This window comes from Siniperca chuatsi, linkage group LG10 (genome assembly GCF_020085105.1).
Source record: "Siniperca chuatsi isolate FFG_IHB_CAS linkage group LG10, ASM2008510v1, whole genome shotgun sequence".
NCBI lineage: Eukaryota > Metazoa > Chordata > Actinopteri > Centrarchiformes > Sinipercidae > Siniperca > Siniperca chuatsi.
Genome location: NC_058051.1, coordinates 14537949 through 14552786, shown reverse-complemented (window position 1 = coordinate 14552786; position 14838 = coordinate 14537949). Strand labels below are relative to the sequence as shown.

Here is a 14838-nt window from a genome sequence, read left to right as displayed (position 1 = left end):
ATCTTTTGGCTTAGTTTTTGATAATAACTGTGAGCATGAAAATAAATCATTGTAAATGCGTAATCGAATCCGAATGAAAAATACCGTTGGCGAGCAGACAACCTAGAAATTCGACTGTCAAAGCTGTTCGTACAAGAACAAGCAGTGTTTTGATGCTACACGTGAGGCTTAATTAAATGATCAGCTGCAGTCACGAGACACAGGCAGCTGAAGATCCACAGAGGACAAATTAGTATTAGGTTTAGTCCGTTGCGTTACACAGCCACAAAGCTGGGCAAGTTTACAAACAGGAAGAAATCATTGCTGTCATAGCGACACCGACGACGGCTAGTGGTGAGTAACTACTTAATTCTTCTGCAGCCAGTTAACGTTAGCTAATCTGGTTAGCCCATACATAGACAATGCACTGTGACTTAAACAGCCATAACTTGTACTTTTATTTAATAGTAGCGTGATAAATGTATAGTTCCCACCAAAAGAATATCTGCACAAGTGCATTATTGAGTTGATGAGCTTGATTTTTTTTTGTTCTGGCTAACCGATGCGGGGGATGGTTCAGGTTCTGACCAATTAAGGCGCTTCTAAGTAAAACCCCGCCTTTCGGGCTAGCTTAGATGAATTTATCGAACGCACTTCCGGACTCTGATCAGACAAAAGGAGGCGCTTAAGGTAGTTTGTGTCATGTCAAATAACAAAACGAACATCCATTGTAAACGTTTGACATACGCGCTTAAGAAATAGCTTTCCGTGTGTTTCGCATGTGTCTCTTCCTCGGCATCATGTTTCAACAGCATGAGAAGCGTTGCTACTTTCACCTCCGGCAGTTCCAGCTCCACCTTAACAAACCGATGTCAGCTTTCATGCAGTTTTTTTGCATTGACGTCAACCGCATACAGCACAAAACAGAAGCTTTCACCTATATTTCGTATGCTTGAGTCAGAATATGGACAGATAACCAGACACTGGTACCAATTTTAAACCAACCTGACCGCGACAGCTGCTGATTTATATCCCTTCACATCGAGGAAGACACTGTGTGCAAGGATAGCCACAACACAACCACCGGTAAAGAAATGACACATTCATTCTTTCTGTTGCTGCTGCAGCTGATAGCTGCTGTTATTCAAAATAGATGGAGTGGGGGTTGGGTTTTCTTCAGATCACATAAGGAGGCTGATATATGAATAGAAACATCCTTCTGTCCAAAAGAGATTTCAGTGGAAACATTTGAGTATCCAGCAAGATTGTGCATGTTTGTCAAGGAGCCACAGAGCCTTTGAGTGGATGCAAGCCAAGGTTTTGAGCCAGAGAGGCAAGAGAAGATTTTAAGAGACAAGCCTGGGATAAAAAGGACAAGTGCTTTACTCTGTTAGTTTTAACTGTGACAGTTGTGTTTTCACTTCTGCCACAACCTCCTGTGTAGCCATGTCTCAATTTGCAGCATTGTCTCATGTTATTCCCTTGGGCATGAGAGCAGATTGTTCCCTTATAGAGGAACATGGTTGGTGTGTTTTGTGGTCTATTGTGTTTTGGAAAATGGGACCCAAAGCTGTCGCCAGGCAGCTGTGATGACATTTGAGATGGTCCTTAGTGGGATAGTGCAGAGTAATCAGTTGAAAGAGTGCCTCTGGACAGATGACAACATAATTATGATCCATTGATACTCAGTGAATGTCTATTTGACTGGAGAGACATGTGAAACTCAACTTCGATATAATATGTTGTTGTGTTTCAGCCTTGAGGGTTGCATTTCTTGGACTTCAAACTGATCAATATTCTTCCCTGATGAGGCTGTGGTGGCTGCCTATTTGTTCTAATTAGCCTGAGCCTTTACTGTCACAAAAACCTCCTTTTATATTTACAAACATGAATTTAAAATGAAACATTTTAAACAACATATCTATGTAGAAGGAGTTCAAAGTAACTTGCTTCACACTTTTAAAAAACAGTTAGCTTCAGCTCATGCTTATTTCTCTATCCTTGTAAGGTACCACAGCATCAAATTAAGTATATTTGAGTGAAACTATTTTCTTCCTGAAGTCTGTTTTAGGCCTGTGATGTTTCTAATTTAGTTCTAGTCTGGTTTGACTCATCCAGCTGTTTGCCTTAGTGCATCCTAAATATTCACAAGACAACAACTTCTAAGATGCAACGTGATGATGGTTATGCAACGCTCTGAAGTGTGTTCTCCATCCGAGTGCAGGGCGGATGAGAGTATAAACTCTGGCTACATCCTTCTCTCCTCCCACTCTGCCTACCCGAGGCTGCAGCTGGGTTGAGGTGGGGGGTTTCACAGATAATTCTGGTGCAATTTAACTCGCTAGTCAGGAGTTACTGCAATTAGATAAACCAAGACAGTCCTATAGAAGAGAAGCCTGCATTGATTTTATTTCAGTTTATGGAATAATGTCCATCTTCTCTCTGTTGTCATAATGCAATTTAATCAGTCTTGACACTGAATGTCAAATAACCAGGCCAGCCAACCTACTACACTTAATTGTACTGAGATTTCTGTCATGTTGGTAGGCTTCCTGTCATAGCTGATGGGTACTATAACAGTAACAATAGGTACAATGATTGCTCGGGACACCTGTCATAACACCTGCATCCTTGCAAATAAAAAGTCCTTGCAGGAAATGTTTTCTGATGATAAAAGACATTTTATGTTATGTTTAAGTTAATGACATTGGTATTAACTGACAAGAAAATGGTTTTCTGCATGTTTCAGTTGCCCAGAGTGCGGCCCAGGCAAGAGCCCGCGACCGCCACATCAGGCACCATGATGGAGGGAGGCATGCAGCTGCTCAACCGTGATGGCCACAGCATCTCGCACAACTCAAAGCGCCACTACCACGACTCCTTCGTGTCCATGAACAGGATGCGACAGCGTAGCCTGCTGTGTGACATTGTGCTCCATGTCTCCAACAAAGAAATCAAGGCGCACAAAGTGGTGCTGGCATCCTGCAGTCCATACTTCCACGCTATGTTTACCAGTAAGTTCAGTCCACTTTGTCTAACTTGTCTGATTTTATTCCTATACACGCCGGCTGTTTTCACTTCACTTTGTGCTTTTATCCCTGAGGTCCATGAAGCCCAGCATGTTGCATGCCCGAGACATTTTAAGGTCTGACATAAAACTGCGTGTCATTTTGCTCTGTTACTCAGTTTGATGAAACAACAACTCGTGTGTGCAGTGAACACCACCTCATCCTTTCAGCGTCATCGCTTCCTTCCCCCTCTTCCTGTCTAGGGTACAGGTGGTCAGATGAGGTCTGCGAGTCTCAGATTTCCTTCCAACACTTGACCTTTGAGAGGGTACAATGTGTATCCAGTCAGTTGTCTGGCTTTGAGACTCAGCTGCTAGGCGTCTGACCCTTAATTAGCCCATGTTAACAGAATCTGCTGATCTTTCTTGATCATCCAAACAGCAAAATCAGAGTTCTCCTGCAAATATTGTGTTGTGCAATTTCCACCAACTTTTTAATTTTAAAAACCTCCACACACAACAACTGATTAAATGGACAGCAATAAATGAGCTGTGCTGACATTTGGCAGCGGCGCTGTATACAATCGGAGCTGCCATGTGTCAGCATGATTGAACAGGGAGGCAATTATATCAGTCAGAGTTTTACTACTTACTTTATAACTTGTGGGAAAAATATAACCGCTCTCATTCTGTGCGGCCATGCAGATGAGATGTCGGAGAGTCGGCAGACCCATGTGACCCTACATGACATCGACCCTCAGGCTTTGGAGCAGCTGGTCCAGTACGCCTACACAGCAGAGATTGTGGTTGGGGAAGGCAACGTCCAGGTAGGGTAGAAGATTTCAGATGTATAGACAAGATGGTCAAAACTTTTTATTTGATCCCTATTCATCACGTTTCAAAGAGCACAAGTCGATACAACAGACTCATAGTGTATTTCCACCTGAAATCGCACTCTTCCTAGACTTTGCTCCCAGCAGCCAGCCTGCTGCAGCTCAACGGGGTGCGGGACGCCTGCTGTAAGTTCCTCCTCAGCCAGCTGGACCCCTCCAACTGCCTGGGCATCCGAGGCTTTGCAGACACGCACTCCTGCAGCGACCTGCTCAAGTCAGCACACAAGTATGTCCTGCAGCACTTTGTCGAGGTGTCCAAGACAGAGGAGTTCATGCTGCTGCCACTGAAACAGGTAGGAAAGATGCCTTTTCTGTCTCCTGCTGTGTCTTCTGCTGGTGCAGGTGCTTGGTGCTTTTAAAGAAAGCAGTTTTAATGGTGACATATTCATGGTGGGAAATAAACAATTGTTGGTAAATCTGTCTACTGGAAATTACTTGCCCTGTTTGAGAGTCATACTAGTAATGTGCTTATCATGAGATTTAGCAGCATTGTTAAAGTCAGACACCATTGGGAACTTGGGTGTAAAAGTAGAATGCTTTTTTCAAAGTAAAAGCCACTGACCAGTAGACATTTCCTGATCATTACCTAGTCTGTTTACTTTGTGACCACTGATGGGAGTCATATTACTTTAAAATGTCATACGTTTTGAATTCATGAGAGAAAATGATTGACTTTTGGTTTAACAACTTGCTGCTTACTACACTTCAGCAGCTCTACTTGAGCAATTCATCTAATTCCTTAGAAAAATGCCAAAGAAAACACAAAGATGAACATACAGTAATACTAAGAAGCACTTAATTTAGTTCCTGCATATTGTTTATCACCTTTTCCTCACTAATATGAGCACAGCTGCCTGTATCCAAACCAGTCATGTTTTGTCGCCACAGAGGCTCCTCAAGGGAATGTGGCCACAAGCATGCCATTGTGTTTTTAATATTCATTACGAAGACCTCTCTTCTTCCACAGTTAGCTGCATCAGTCACTGTCTCTTGTGGTTTCATCATCCCAACGTGTTGCCATGGACTACTTTTTCAGCTTTGCACAGCAGTGGCAACGCTGTTTCCTATCCTGGAAGTGGTAATTAGGCAAAGCTAGTGACATTTTCACAGCTGCTTTACTGTTTATAGAGCTAACAGCATTGCTTACTCTGAGGTATTAACAAGGGTTTCTTTTTTGGTTCCAACATTTTACTGTTACCATATTCAGCCAAGGTTTTTGCTAATTTGATTCCCAGACTAGTGGGATCAACTGCTGAAGTGCGCTTGAGCAAGGCACACGGCACCAACTGCTCCAGTGGAGCTGCTCATTGACCACAGATCTGACTGTGGTTGTACTGGTACGCCTTTTAGGTGTGAATGTGTGTTGGGAGGGCATTGTTCTCAAAGAGACTACCTTGGTTAAATAAAAGTCAAAGAAACAATGGAGGCACTGATCCGAATTTAAACACAAGGGAGGTCCCACCACCCAAAATTAACACACAGGATTGGGACCTGCTGTCACTCCAAAATTGTTTTTACAAGTCTGATGTTAAGGGAGTCATGTTTGTTATTACAGGAGTTAAACAGGCCTATGATTTAAAGTATGAGCATCAAAACACTTTTGTGCTAATTTTTCGCCTATACCTATAACTCTTCAGTTATGTGAATATTCCTGAATGGTCAAACATTACTTGAATTGCCCATGAAAACGACATTAAAATGCACAGTTTACAAACTAAATTGTTTGGTAATGTTTTAACCTTTTTCATTTTTAATTTTTTGTTGTTTGTTATGTTTTTTATGCTTCTTTTTTATTTTATAAATTAGCCTCACCCTATCAGCAGGTGATACGTTCCTCCAATCAGGTGTAGGAGGGGTTTATGTTGGTTTCTCAATAAAGGAGAGAACTGCATCACCTCTCACATGAAATAGCATCTATTTCAAAGATATGCCTGTTGAGCCTTGCCAGGTGACAATGAATTAAAGTGGCAGTGAAAAGAAGTAACAAACAGCTGCCAGCATCATTTTCCCATTATCTTCTTGCCTCTCTAAGGAACAATCCCCACTGCACTAATGAGATTGTTCTCCATGAGAGTAAAACGCTAAGCTTCACTCTCTCCGTCTGTGGCCTTCAAAGCCCTGAGATCTGAATTTGCAATAGGAGTGTGTCGGCACAGTTCATTAAAACAGTGAAAGTTAAGCTGCACAAAGGCAGATTTAAAATATTTTCTTTCCTTTGTTTCTGTTCTTCTGTCTCTCTATTTCCTTTGGCTCACTGCCCCAATCTGTCTGCAGCTGTTCTGTCTGTCATAAATCTGCATCTGGATTTATGTACTCGCTGCTCTAAAGGACTCTGAGCTCACATAACTGTGAAATATGCTCCATATTTCTTTCCATGTTCTGTGAAGGAAGTGGCAAGGCGTGGCAGGGTTGTGACCAGTCTGCTTCGGTGATGCTTCACTGATGTAGCATCACATGCATGACGTTATAAAGACAACAAAGGCTGGGTGCATCCTAATTAGTGTGTGTGGTGTATAAAGACATCTTAAGCATCTTGACACAGCAGAAACCCATTTTCATTCATACATCCCTCATTCCCACTGTCATACTACAAGGACAGTTAATACACTTGTAAACCCAATTTTCTTTTACATGTCCTCCGCACACGCACACAAACTTTGTTTTGAGTTAATGTGATGCAGTATGTACATGCAGAGGTAAGGGAGACTGCAGGGTGGGGCAGTGGCAGCAGCAGTGGCAGTATTTCTCTGTGACTGTGGATTAGTGGAGGCTGTTTCCGGGAGGCTGCTAACTGTTGCCCTGATCTGGCCAGGCAAGACAGCAGCAGCAGCTGGCTGCTTTGGCCTCGCCCCGCCCTGCCAGCTTTGGGTTGATCTGGGAACAGTGCCAGCCAGCCATTCAGACTGCAGCACTCGTTGTTCCACAGACACACACACGTACACGTAGTGGTAACTTAAATATATCACAGCACCACTACACACATAGAGACCTTAATAGAACACACAAGCATTTATGTGTGAATGGTCAAAGTTAAAATTGGGCCTTATTTTGAATTGATTGATACTATCTGATGAGTGTCATTTTGAAACGACCCAGACAAAACAGATCACTGCCCATCCCTTTCAAATATCAGTCTGGACAAAGTATAGCAAATCAAGGGAGAGAGAAGAGAGGAGGAAGGAAAAGAGTCAACAGTTCAGCAGACAAAGTCAGGTACAACATGCAGGAACTAACGCTGTCTGTGGCCTACGCAATTTACTTCCTGTGTTGATATGTTTGGTCAGGAAGCTTTCACTGTCAGTTTCTTCTTTCAAAAGCAATTGCTTCTGCAAGTGCTTTTTTTGATGGTCACAGCTGAATTAAAGACACTGAGTTTAAATCTAAGAAAGTTGCTCTTGAATGATTATATAAAATGTCTTCTCCATCCAGGTCCTGGATTTAATCTCCAGTGACAATCTAAATGTGCCATCTGAAGAGGAAGTGTACCGGGCTGTGTTGAGCTGGGTGAAACATGACATAGATGGACGCAGGCAACATGTTCCTTGGGTAAGGCTTGTCTCATCTCACCTGAAAGGATTTCTCAGCACACAGTGTTTTTTAGTTTGACCATACTCTGTTAAACACCTCCATCACATTTCTTCCATTCCCCTTCTCCTGACCCTAACTCACCACCCACCATCTCTCTGCCCCCATTAGCTGATGAAGTGTGTCCGGCTGCCACTGCTGAGGCGAGACTTTTTGATGAGCAACGTGGATACAGAGTTACTGGTGCGTCACCACTCGGAGTGCAAGGACCTGCTGATCGAGGCTCTCAAATACCACCTGATGCCTGAGCAGAGGGGAGTCCTCAGCAACAGCCGTACGCGCCCACGACGCTGTGAGGGCGCCAGCCCTGTGCTCTTCGCCGTTGGTCAGTGTGCCCCTGAAGGTACCCACTAGGGTACACTTAGGCCACACATCAATTAACTTTAGCTTCTGACGTCACTCATAAAGTGTGCAAACATCAGCATTCTTACAGCTGGGAGATAAAAATACTGATATAATTCTATGAGACTAGATGGTGTATGGAATTTTTATAGTATTGTCATATAATAGCTTAAATGTTTCCTAGCTCTTAATGGATTGCAGTAAACATTGAATGCCCATTTTATCCAGATTATATATGTCAAAATGTTGTGGTATGTAATTTAATTAACAATGTTTTGTTGCTGTAGCCTTGCATAGCTTAAAAATTCTAAAACTAAACCATATAAATACAATTACAGGTCAGTTTGTTCTTAAGCCTAACAACTTTTGCAGTTACAACATACTTGTTGATACAGTATATCAAGATATAAATCTCCAAAATATATTTAAAAAAGCCATTCCTTTACCGCAATAAAGACTGCAACTTGATCCTGCACAGTCCAGGAGAGAACCAGGGTCCAAAATCATTCCGAAACCTAGCAACTTGGAAAAAAATCCTCTGAAATTATGGCATACATTGGCCAAAATCACTCTGGTCCTATTTAATATTTTTATATTTACATTACTGCTTGACATCAAAGCATTTTTTTCACCATATTGTGTTTGTGTGGTTGTGTCTGCAGGTGGTGGCAGCCTGTTTGCCATCCATGGAGACTGCGAGGCGTATGACACCAGGACAGATCGCTGGCATATGGTGGCGTCCATGTCCACTCGGCGGGCACGGGTGGGCGTGGCAGCCATTGGGAATAGACTTTATGCTGTTGGAGGGTGAGTGATGAGAACCATAGTGTTGACCTTTGACCTAAAACTAGTTAACCCACCATCTCATCTCTTACTCAAACATTATATTGTGCGATGTGAACTAAACCTGACATTTATAAAGAGGAAGCTTTGGCAGGCGAAACATGTGGATGAATTACATGTTTAACTTGACTGTTTTGCAGTTGCCATTCATTGAAGTGGCCATATGTTGCATTAAATCATCAAAATCATCATTATTTATCCACATCTCCTCAGGTATGATGGCACCTCAGACCTCGCAACTGTGGAGTCCTACGACCCCATCACGAACTCCTGGCAACCTGAGGTTTCCATGGGAACACGACGGAGCTGTTTGGGTGTAGCAGTCCTGCATGGCCTACTGTATGCTGCTGGAGGTTATGATGGAGCTTCCTGCCTCAATAGGTACACACAGACTGACATTTTGGTGATGAATGCTGAACATCTAGATAAGCTACATTTTCTACATAGTTCTTTCTTGTTGCAACTTTTTTGGTTGTGTTGATACTGTTTTCTAGGCCAGGTCTTAAAGACAATTTATCTAAATAGGGCAGCCTTGCAGTGTCATTATATTGAATACAAGTAAGCGTTTTTCTCCTCTTTCAGTGCAGAGCGTTACGACCCTTTGACCAGTACATGGACCTCGATTGCTGCCATGAGCACTCGTAGGAGATATGTCCGAGTAGCAACTCTGGGTAGGAACTTTCCACAAACATAATATTATGAACATACTGTTCTACTGTATGTTTATGTTTCACTGTCTACAATCAAGAGGGAGTTGCCAACTTGGTATTCGACTGCTAATATTTACATTCAGAGTGTTTACTCCCCTCCAGATGGCAGCTTGTATGCAGTGGGAGGTTATGACAGCTCCTCACATCTCGCAACAGTGGAGAAATATGACCCCCAGGTAAATTGTTTGCTGTTAAATATATCATCAAAGTAATTTTTCTGTTGCCAAGATCGACAGAATGTGGAGACAAAATCATACACTATGGATGAATCTATGAACATGTGACCAATGCTCAGTCTCTTGATTTAATGAACAGGGCAACACATGGACAGCCATTGCCAACATGCTGAGTCGGCGCAGCAGTGCTGGGGTGGCCGTGCTGGACGGCATGCTGTATGTCGCAGGAGGAAATGACGGCACCAGTTGCCTGAACTCTGTGGAGCGGTTCAACCCCAAGACCAACACCTGGGAGGGAGTGGCCCCCATGAACATACGCAGGTTAGTCTGCACTTAGAATTCATATTAGTACAAACAGAATGGTCAAGTCCAGGTCCAGTGAAAAAGTAGTATGTCTTTTAAAACAGTTATAGTATAAGGAAAGAAGTGAAATCAGCTCTACCAACTGTGAACAATGTGGCGAATACAAAATTTGTAACTGTCACGACTCACTTTAAACATGAAAGAGTAAAACTGCATAGCAAACACAAGATCTGCAGAGACAGATGTTTGACATGGAAGACCCCCATGTCAGATTTCAAAGACGAGAGCCACCAGAGCAAGTAAGGAAGCGCCATGCAGCGAAATGTGTTCTTTCCTATTATATCACAAAGGTAGAGATGCCGTTACGAAGTTTAAATACTTAAGAAAATGAGCAGGCCCGATTTCAGTCCCACATGTGAAAGACACTTCATGTCACAGATGTCACAGTTACACTGTTACATTACTCATTTCAAGACAAGACTCACAACCTCTATTACAATCTACACAGAATTTTGCAGTGTGTCTACTGGTCATATTTTGAAGGGAATATATTGCTTTACAGCACAAAACAGAACAGATTTTTACACAACTTTTAGACCAGTTTCTCTAACTAGTTTTTGTTTTGTTTTTGTGATACTGTACAGTTGAGTACAGAAAAAGAGAGCGAGAAAAGATAGGAGAGGAGATGATATATGACAAAAGACCTGGGATGGATCCCAATGATTAATTAAATGAGACACACCTTAGCCAAATGAGGATGACCCAGTTCTACTATTCCAGCTGCACAGTTTCAATTCACAGTAATGAAATCCCTCCAATGCATTTTACATTTTTTGTTAAGGCCTGTACAGCTTTTAGTCTTCTTTTTGTTCTTCATAGCAAACATGTGACACCTTGGTAAGGGAGGGGGGAAGACCTCCGCTGCTCTATATTTGAGAAACCCACAGACCAAACCCCAGTTTTGCCTCAACCTAAGTAGAAGATAAAATCTCCTTTTGAAAAGCTAAAGAACAAAACTGTAGTGCTGTCTGTATAGAGCTTGTCAAATGGGGACCCCTGTTGCAATTATTTTACTCTGTGGAAAATCTTTACTCTTCAAGGCATGGGATTTGGGGTATTTGGATGTCTTCCTTACTGCCTAAACCTTACAGCATAAACATCAAATGACCTATTTTCTACAACAGTCAGGTCTTTCTTATTTCATAGAAGATGAAACTTGTCTTGCGGGTGATCGTCAAAGCAGTCGTGCATGCACACACTCGGAGCATTGCATTGATACAAGATCGGCATCAGGGAGGAAGATTTACAGATTGTAGCAGTCTTGGATTTGAGGACGTACCAGCAGATTCACATGTTTCCCAGGCCCCTAGACACACACACACACACACACACTCAGACACACAGTCTGGTTGTGTGAGTCAGCATACTGTAGGAGCAGGGAAACCTGACAACAGTTGATTGTGCAGCCCCATGAATAACCCATGCGTTAATCAGCTGTGTGGCTCTGACCGATTTTTTTTTTTTCTTATCCAGTTGCTGAAAGGCTCCATTTACACAGTCCAAAACGTCACACTGTATTGACCATCTATAGTATTGTAGAATTACTGTCTTGGCCAAAATAATCTCAATATATCATGATAAAAACTGTGTAGCACAGGAGGAACTTACCGTTGTGTTCGTTATAAGTTACTGTGATAATAATGAAGCTTCTGTATTTTTTAAAATTAAAATATATCAGTTATTGTCCCATCCATAAGCCACTTACATCTCACAATCTCTTTTGTCATCTTTCAGTTTTTCAACGCAATCATTGATAATGTTCATGCCAGTGGGCTTGCATTTTTTGAATGTAATGCAATGCCCACACTACATCCACTGTAAATTAATAGGTGCTGGCTTCTATTGGCACTCTGTAATACATCTAGAGTTTTTTAGATTAAACAGAACGCATAGAGATTATTATTCATTCCAGATAAGATACAATACATGTGGAATTTAGATATTGAGTTCGATTTATTTCTCCTTCCAGGAGCACCCATGACCTGGTGGCTATGGATGGCTGGTTATATGCAGTGGGAGGTAACGATGGCAGCTCCAGTCTCAACTCCATCGAGAAGTACAACCCACGCAGCAACAAATGGGTCGCGGCCTCCTGCATGTTCACACGGCGCAGCAGTGTGGGTGTGGCTGTGCTGGAGCTGCTGAACTTCCCACCGCCCTCCTCGCCCACCCTCTCGGTTTCCTCCACCAGCCTTTGACACGGGGTCACCGCTTGGCTGACCTTAGCCTCTGCTGCTACAGCCCAGACTGGCTCTGGGAAGAGACGCAACTGCTCGGTTTGAGACGGGGAGGAAGAAGAGGACGGGAGTGGACAGGTAAAAGGATGGAGGGGAGAGAATAGCAAGAGGGAAAGGTGTAGATAAGGCTCCTGGCTTAGTTAATATACAGTACCCTCGAGAATTAGTGGCATTCTTGGTAAAGATTGGCCTACCAAGGTTTAAAAAATTTACAACATAAGTCATGAACTTTAATTAAAAAAATCTAGGCAATTTTGAAAAAGGTTAATGTGCATTGCCCTGTAATCTCAAAAGGCATTTTCCACACGTAATTATTTATTTTTCCTGAATAGTTAAGGGATGCCAGATGGTTCCTGAAAGATCCACAGATGATTTAAATTTTTTTTTCAATTTTATGGTCAAACCAATCTGGCTGCACCAAGTTTGCCATTAATTCTGGACTGCACTGTATCTGGTCTGGATGCCTGAAACTCCACTGTACAGCTCCATCATACAGATACCAGCTCCCAGTCTCTTCAAGAGTATCCCGAATGCAGATGTGTTAACATTGACCGATCTTTCCTCAAGCCCCACTCCACTCCAGTGTTTGACACACTCATCGTGAAACGTGGTGGACACTTACTTCATGTGTGATGTAAATGTTTTTGGTTTGATGTCGTTGTCTTCTGCAAGATTTTTCTTTTGATGTCAGGATTTATTGCAATAATGTACAAAAAAGAGAAACTGAATGATTTTACTTTTGGAATGTAGCTTTTGACTGGTTATAACATGCATGTTTACAGATTGGCATTAACTCCCAACAGGAGGATAAAATGTTGTAGTGCTGCTTTGCCACACTAGGTGGCAGTAACAGGCAATGTTATAAACCCTACCCACCCCGCAAGAGCATGGACACCAACAACATAGAAAAGTTAAGCCCACAGAACTGTAAATGAGTTTAAATCCTTTATATATATATATATATATATATATATATAAAAACAGAGAATAATTATGTTGAACTATATGTATTTATAAAAAGGTATAAATTATAATATATTCTGTTTTAAAGATGCTTAGAGAAGGAAACGGATCAGACGTATGCTTATTTAAGAGTGTTTTTTAATATATTTATTTAGGTGTGTGATGTGCATATCATCAATGGAAATGACAAAGAGAATGTCTAAGTGTGAGAGAGGTAGTTGTTCAGTTTGTGTGCATTTGCAGTGTCTCCTGGTTAAGAGGACTGATTGTTGCATTTTGATATGCAGCATTTCATTTGCATTTCTTAATGTTTCTTCACTGCCACAAGCATAATCCTACATGAAAATGTACCTTATGTCCGCTACATTTGTGCAAAAGGCTTGAGTTGCTTGCAAACCCATTGACTAGTCAATGAAAGGACTCTACATTGTCTTTAATCCTATTTCTCAATTATTTTTAAGTGTACATGGAGGTGGATATAATCCTTGGACACATGGCAGTTTAAAATGACAATAAAACAGCAAGTGCTAGTTTACCTACAGTATACTAACACTTGACACTAATGAGTAATTCTGTTGACACTTGGTGCTGTCATATTCCCTTCCACACTTCTGTCAAATGTGGTGTCTTGTTATATTACCTCATTGAAATGGACCCAACTCTGTTGCAACTAAGAACTAGAAACAACTGTATAATTAACCACAAATATACTGGCTATAGAACGTGCAGTGGGTGATTTGGGAATGTCACCACTGAACTTATGTTGTCTAAAATAAATGGATCACTTTGAGATCACTTTTTGTCTCAGTTAATACCCAGGTTCAGTTCAGTTCATGTGTAGCACAGTATTACAGTACCATTCCAGACTTCTGAGAAGTTGCCTTTTTTTTTCAAGGATTTTGTTTATCCAGTTATGTTTATCTAAAACTACCTTACTTGACTACGAGTGGAGCCAGTAGGGGCTGCCATGGTCTTACTGAGATGTTATCCTGTAAAGTTGATGTGAGTCAGGGACAGACTTCAAGAGAGGCCCACAAAACCACATAAGACGTTGGCCTCCATTCTGTCAATCGAACTGTAAATAGAAAGATTGCTTATCTTAAATCCATTTGTGCAATTTCAATGTGAGTGTAGCTTTTTTTGTGTGTTCAATGTGGTGATAATTGTTTATTTATGATATGTTTGTTATTTATGAGGACCTTTAAAATATTGAATTTTGCACTATTGCGAAATGGAGCAATACACTGTAAAAAAAAAAAGAAAAGAAATAAAGATGTTTTCAGATGTGTGTCCTGACAAGTTTGAACACACCTACACACTGGGTGGGACAAAATCTAAAACAAATCCTGTAACTTAAACACAGCAGGTTTTATCCCTGCATCTGCAAAAGCATCTTAATGTACTCACTATATGTCACTCTGGATAAGAGAAGGAGCTAAATGCCCAGGGAAAACACATGGCAAACAAATACACACACACACTTAAGGTTGTGCTGCTAACAGTGTTTGTTGCTAGGCTCACTATACACTGTTGCTTGGTACCTTTCCAACATACTCCACTTTCATAGTGAGCTAAGCAGACAGCTGAACGCTCTCACTTTACCCTTCTTGACCTCAGTCACATGGCATCCACACCTGTGGCTGCCTCTGCACACACTCAAACCTATGAACTCCCACTCTCCCAAAACACATACAAACACAGGCCAAATATACACAATGCAAAAGACCAACAGCTTTGAAT

At 41.7% G+C, this 14838-nt stretch overlaps 1 protein-coding gene across 3 annotated transcripts; it reads left to right on the top strand.

Annotated features, from left to right (window-relative positions):
• Window positions 1–197: 197 nt before the first annotated feature.
• Window positions 198–14386, top strand: klhl17 (kelch-like family member 17). Of its 3 annotated transcripts, none has more exons than XM_044210558.1 (12): window positions 198–333; window positions 2729–2993; window positions 3692–3813; window positions 3951–4172; window positions 7309–7425; window positions 7576–7807; window positions 8469–8613; window positions 8863–9030; window positions 9232–9320; window positions 9462–9535; window positions 9675–9856; window positions 11868–14386. In XM_044210558.1, exons 2-12 carry the CDS (start codon window positions 2780–2782, stop codon window positions 12094–12096), a joined length of 1794 nt encoding a protein of 597 aa, XP_044066493.1. In that variant the 5' UTR covers window positions 198–333; window positions 2729–2779; the 3' UTR covers window positions 12097–14386. The 3 variants fall into 3 exon arrangements, with proteins under 3 accessions (XP_044066493.1, XP_044066492.1, XP_044066494.1); XM_044210557.1 differs by lacking the exon at window positions 198–333 and adding an exon at window positions 366–1065; XM_044210559.1 differs by lacking the exon at window positions 198–333 and adding an exon at window positions 370–1065 and having other exon boundaries at window positions 7576–7789.
• The last annotated feature ends 452 nt before the right edge of the window (window positions 14387–14838 follow it).

Bases quoted from the DNA above. Each gene is read 5' to 3' on its own strand.
- klhl17 (XM_044210558.1), top strand. From the start codon at position 2,780: ATGATGGAGGGAGGCATGCAGCTGCTCAACCGTGATGGCCACAGCATC. The intron at 3,814-3,950 runs GTAGGGTAGAAG...CACTCTTCCTAG, and splicing joins TTGGGGAAGGCAACGTCCAG to ACTTTGCTCCCAGCAGCCAG. The intron at 9,031-9,231 runs GTACACACAGAC...CTCCTCTTTCAG, and splicing joins GGAGCTTCCTGCCTCAATAG to TGCAGAGCGTTACGACCCTT.